At 43.5% G+C, this 6,000-nt stretch overlaps 1 protein-coding gene across 2 annotated transcripts in view; it reads right to left on the bottom strand.

Moving 5' to 3' along the window:
- Nucleotides 1-288: 288 nt before the first annotated feature.
- Nucleotides 289-6,000, bottom strand: part of NPSR1 (neuropeptide S receptor 1) — a 61,121-nt gene continuing 55,409 nt past the window's right edge. For both annotated transcript variants that reach the window (XM_030010479.1, XM_030010480.1), the window contains 4 exons: nt 5,620-5,696; nt 3,551-3,640; nt 1,262-1,442; nt 289-1,140 (listed from right to left, as the gene is read on the bottom strand). In XM_030010479.1, the coding sequence (XP_029866339.1) occupies nt 1,047-1,140; nt 1,262-1,442; nt 3,551-3,640; nt 5,620-5,696 (442 nt within the window). In that variant the 3' untranslated portion in view covers nt 289-1,046. The remainder of the gene's footprint in view (nt 1,141-1,261; nt 1,443-3,550; nt 3,641-5,619; nt 5,697-6,000) is intronic.

Here is a 6,000-nt window from a genome sequence, read left to right as displayed (position 1 = left end):
AGATAATTTTTTCTAAATGTAATTTCAGTTTCATGGTTTCACTTGGGTCCTTTTCCAGCTCTGAGGTTGTCTAAAGAAGTGTATGGTTCCCTGCCTGATTCAAGTGATGTGGATGATATACACAGGACACGAGCCAGGGAAACGCTGCTGTGTGGGCAGCAAGGTTGATCTGCGCTGATGAAGTGCCCAGCATGGCAGCTTTCCATCGGGTCCCCAAAAGACTGCTCAGAGCCTTTGTCGCAGAAGCACGTGAGGATCTGCGCACGTGATGCAGCACGGTGGCTGGGAGGGGCTGGCTAATCCTTTGTTAATATGGTAGCCCAGAAATACATGACTGTCCGGATGTGTTGCGTGGGAGCTCTGCAGGGACCCTGGGATGCCACCGACACACCAAGGTAGGACAGCAGGGAAATACCTTGTGGGAAGAGGGGAGGATGAGCTGTGAGGGACAGTGCAGCTGGGAGGGCTGGCATGAGCTGAGAAGCGGGGCCAGGAGAGGTGGGAGGCTGTAACCCAGCCCTTCAGTCCCCTATTCTCTGGCTATGACTTCATAAGTGGTTGTGTATGAAACCCAGGTATAATTATATGGAGTGACAGCAGCATGTTCTCAGAAAAATGCCTGTGTTTTCATTTTAAGTAGGGTCCCTGCTCTGTAATTACTTGTAAATACTCTTTATCAGTTATATGAGCCAGACGGTACAGCAGATAGCTTTTAGTGACTCCTGAAAAATAAAGAACACTGACTAGACACCATTTACATTGTTTTTTGCTGTTTGGAGTATATATATATTACAGCTTGTTTAAAAACAGAGGGCCAAGATGAGCCCTCACAAGTGGCATGCAAATCCCTCCTACTGAGGCTGGCACTGGCAGCGTGCGATTGCTGAAGCTGCAGTGCCGGTCCAAAATACATGTGCTGCTCAACAGCAGCAAGGTGCAGGCTCTTGTCAGTTGGTTTCCGTCCACTCATGATGCACAGGGCTTGTGGGGAACCTCCTCTTTCCTCGGCACAGGTCCCGGTGTAGCTTTGCAGAGCATCGTCTGTTCTAGATGTCTTCTGGTTTGGACAGGACATGCATCTCCTGCCTTCCGTCACTCCTGTCCCGGAATGTCCCCCCCAGCCTTCGAGTCCTTCTTTCCCTGAAGAAAATAAGGAACAGTCAGAATTAGAACAGACAAAAAGACGTAGTTTGTTTAGGGACTGCATTTATGTGTTCCCTCTCTTTTTAGGGGATAGTCAGTGACAGTAAAGGAGCGATACTCGAAAGGGGGACAGAGGCGGTTGCTGAAGAAGCAGTAGATGAGGGGGTTGATGGCACTGTTCAAGGCTGGCAGGTTCTGAATAATCACAGATGCGTAGAAGCGCTCTTTGGTCTCAGGGAGTATGTTGAAGTTGTCCAGGATATCAAAAAGAAAGTAAGGGCTCCAACAGAGAACAAATGCTGGAGGAGAGACAGAGAGAGGAAGAGCTTGACATTAGATAGTTTAGCTATTTAGGGATGTAATCACACGCACATAGAGAGACTGTCATAACACATAAATAGTTGTTCATGCAAAAAAAAAAATCTCTCCCTATTCAGGGTCTTATTTAAGAGAATAGTTATTAGATTGTGCTTTTATTTGTTTTGTTTTTATTTTAATGCCCATAAAATAAATTATGTGCGCTCCTCTAAGTGTTTAGAGTGCTCCCTCTAGACATATCGAGGCACTTTTGAACACTACACAACACATAAAAGGTAAATAGGTAGCCAGTTAAAGCATCATCAGTTATAGTGAAGCGCTCTTTTAATGGTCCCCTGAGTGAGCAGCCCATCTAAATGTACACACCACCAAAGTGCCACTCCATGACAGCGCTGCCTGTCACAGCCGCCTATTAAAAAAAGGCTCTTAGACATCCAGGCACAAGGAACGACACCCTTTCACACCACAGTATGGCAGACCAATGTATCATTTGGCATGCTGGCTAGAGGTGCTGTGTACATGGAGTGTGCAGGAAGACTCTCTTAATTCCTGTACTGCAATTTGAGAGGTGAATTTGGGGAAGGGAGGAGAGGACTGCGTTGTTCATAGGTGGTTTTGTTCAGAGGTGGCAGAAATAAAAAGGCCACAGATCTACCTTTATTTGCAGGTGTAGGGAATGAATTGTCCCTCACAAATTTCTGTCATCTCCTTTCACAAAAGCTTTGGATTCAAGATTTACATGGAAACGCTGGGACAGGCAGTTCACTTAGCTAAGCTGTAAGTACCTGCGTTGCAAATATACAGGTATCTGTGAAATGAGACACATGTCTCCCTGACCCAAATGAGACAGCAGAGTGACCTCGTGCTTGCTTTCTCATCCCATTGATCAGTATTTCTGAGCAGTATTTCTGCACTTAATGTGCAAGGAAGAGGTAAACTCCCCTTCTGTTTTCTAGAGTAACCAAACTGGCAGTGTCTATGCACACATACCAGCAAAATAGCAATACACAGTGTCAGCGTATGGGTCATAGCACTGACTATGCAGAACTTTAAGTGACCTTAAAGAAATCCATGAATGTTAGGTGCCTTAATCCGTTTGCACATCAAGACATGCTGGATGCCTAGTATTATCAAGGTCCTTTGAAATACTGAGCATCCAGGTGAGCTCTTAACATCTGATGGCATTGCGATAGTAGTTGTTTCTGACAAAAGTGTTCTCTTATTGCCACACAGAGAAGTTCAGGTACACAGAGAAGCTGTTCTTGGGCTTCTGAAAAGCATGACTCACACCAGCCTCTCTCATGCCTGTAGACGCTACTGCTAAACAGTGAGCTAATACTAGCTATTATTGCAATATCATCCAATCTGAATTTTGTGTAGCATTGGAAAGAGGAGCAATCTCTTTTTCAGTGTTAGGGGATGGCTGCCAGCCCTTGGGAGTAAATAGTTTCAGTCGCCTTCCTGCCTGTCCCTGGCAGCTAATCACCAGCCCTGTGCGACGCTGCCTTTATTTATTGAGATAGAATGTCAGTCTCCTAACTCCATCAGAATAATGTCATCTCCCTGGGAGACGGAGGACACCTGCACTGAGTCATCTGCTGCCCTGTCAGGAAAGGAGAGCTCGTTCTTCCCACCTCGGCAGGCAACACGCTTCTGACATCAAATTCAATTGCTCTGCATCCCTCGCCTCTCCTTCCTCTCCCTTGCACTGCTACAGCACCTAACATTCCATACCTAGTCTCTAAGCCTAAAAGGCAACTTGGTTGCCAAGTCTTTTGGCAGCCTGGATGGGAAGGAGATGACCCCTTCTTTTGTTCCTTTTAGGCAATGTCCCTCCTTTACTTTCTTTATGCACATGAGGGGCTGTGCATATAATTTCATTTGAGGCTTGTGTCAGATGCCTAAAATAGGAGTTATCAGCCAGAGGAGAGGGGAAGGACAAGGTCAGAAGGCAAGTCACAGGGGTCTAAGTAAGCTCCTTCTCTGAGCCATCTACTGCATTTTATCTGCTCATGACAGAGGGAGCTGAGGAAGACTAGCTTCCTAAAGTCAACATCCTCCCTAGCCAGCTGCGGGGCTTTTCACTTACCAATGATAATTACGATGCTGTACTTGATTGCTTTCACTTTTGCCCTGGATATGAACCCACGACTGGTGTAGCCAGCAGAGGTTTTGCCACCTAGGGAAAGAATGGTTCAGCTAGTAAAAGAGCAGGGCTGGTGCATGGATGTGTCAGTGCCTACCGCTGCGGGCAGGACAGCAGTATATAGCCCATCTTTCCCTGGTGTCAGGCAGGGGCTCAGTAGTTTCTGAAATTCGGACACTTGCAAACCTGCTCAAGTTGGATGCTCAAAACCTGAGCAACCCCAAATCAAAAGGGGAAATGTAAGCAGAAGAAATCTTCCTGAAGCACTGTGGCAGCTGGGTGTTCCTGATCCTCACCACTTAGGAGAACCACTGCCTATGTGCCCAGCTGTATCAGTCTGATTAAAAACGATGTGCCATCACAGCTACAAAATCGCAACCAGTGTTATAGGAGACAGTTTCTGAAAGAAACTGGTAGCTGTAATTAAGAAAACAGAAGAAACAACCTGGCAAAACAGACTACCTGTTCACTTTTAACTGTATTTCAGTCAGAAGGATTTTAAAAGCTACATGCTCCATTCCCTTAACCTCTTACTCCTTTTGATGCTTTGGAGAATCAGTCATGCATTTTGCTCTCCATATTGACTCAGTAATGAAAGACAAAATGCTGTTAGACTAGCTTTTCAGAGATAAAGTGTGGCTTGAATTGCGAAGCAAATCCTATTCAGTCTCACACCAAGGCTGGTTGATCTCATTTCCTCTGAAGTCACACTAATGTCTCCAAGAATCAAGTTCTGTATTTGAATAACAGTACCAGCATGATTGCACTATTATGCCTGATTTCATTATTAATGTCGATTTGCTGTTTATGTTGCTGGGTCAGAATAATTAGGTTCACCACAGTGAACACACAAGAAGGTAATTTTTTACCAAAACATCTTTAAACTCTTGTAGTCCAAACTTAGGACTGGAATTTTGATTACTGTAATTGGAAATAACTCTGTACACATGACTTTTTGCACCTATTATAAAAACAGCATATCAAAGCTGTGTAATTTGTAAGGAAAAAGATGTAAATAAAATTAATGTGGGCTTGTTATCAGTGAAACATCCCATCTAGAAGCTTGAAATTAGTCCATACTTAATATTACTGGAAATCACTTGTTGACTTATAGAGCAGAATAAATCTCTTGGACAAGAAGAACGACATTTGTTTTCAAGGCTAGTTAATATTGATTGTGTCAGGAAGGCAGGATCATTAGAAATCAGTCCTGCTCAAGCTTTTCAAAGGAGGATTAAATCTTAGTTTATAGCAGACAGATGTCAGATTATGGCATAAGGATATCTGAATATGTGCAACATCATGTTAGGACACTTCCTACTGTACCAGACATGATCCATGATCCTTCTTCAGCCATGTACCAGCAGCTTGGTCCCCATAGCTTGATGCATTTCCACTCATCACTTGGCTGCTGTAAGTGGTTGTGTGCTCTTACAGTTGTGTTGTAAAACATATTAGAGTAAATGAACATAACTTTCTTCATAACTAATAGGTAAGGCAGCTGACAAGTGAGGATCTTGAAATGATTTGTGCTCAGATTCTTTGCCAAAATTGATCAGAATGGCTCAAAAAAGTTTATGGTCTTGGGGTAGAAAGCTCAGCTCATTTTATGGCTTTCCATAGCCAGGAATTTCTGATCTTGACCAACACTGGACTTGCAAGGTCATATGAAAGCACAGCAAAAGACTTAGGTAAGTATCTGCTAGAAAAATTTATTCTGGAAATGGGCAAAGTTCTAGGAATAGGGTTTCTAAGTTCTAGAATAAGCATTCTTTACCTTTTAATTCTTTTCTTGCAGATGTTCTCTATCATTTCTCTAAAGGGGATTTAGTGTCAAAGAAAACAAAGTAAAAAATGTAGACAAGAGTTATGAATGAGCAATTACAGAAACCCTATTCCCACTGCAGTGATGGGGTCCCAATGTGACACCGCATGACCAGGCATTCCTGGATTTGGGGGAGCTGGCTGGCTTTGAATCATGAGGCTGGAGACATGTGTGTGCTGCGACTCACCAGGGCAGCTGGATATGATGACAGCCTGAGCTTTGCTCTTCATCCAGATGGTTCGAATCACGATTGCATATATGACACTACAGAAGGGAAAGAGTCATTGATATTATGAGGCACAGTAAATTTAACTGGCATCCCAGTCATTTGTGCTCTATGAATATACTTATCTATGTGTAAGGAGCTCATAGAGATGACAGGACTTCATAGGAATAATAATAATAATAATAATGATGACAAGAATAATAAATAAAATATGACTCTCCCATAGTACTTTTCAGAAGTATATCTGAAGAGTTTTCACCATGGAAGCCATTATCGTTGTCCTGGCTTTGCAGATGTCAAATCTGAGGTGCAGAGGAAGGAATGCAATGTCTTGGCCAAGAT

Source organism: Aquila chrysaetos, chromosome 3 (genome assembly GCF_900496995.4).
Source record: "Aquila chrysaetos chrysaetos chromosome 3, bAquChr1.4, whole genome shotgun sequence".
Taxonomy (NCBI): domain Eukaryota; kingdom Metazoa; phylum Chordata; class Aves; order Accipitriformes; family Accipitridae; genus Aquila; species Aquila chrysaetos.
This window is presented reverse-complemented; position numbering and strand designations above follow the sequence as displayed.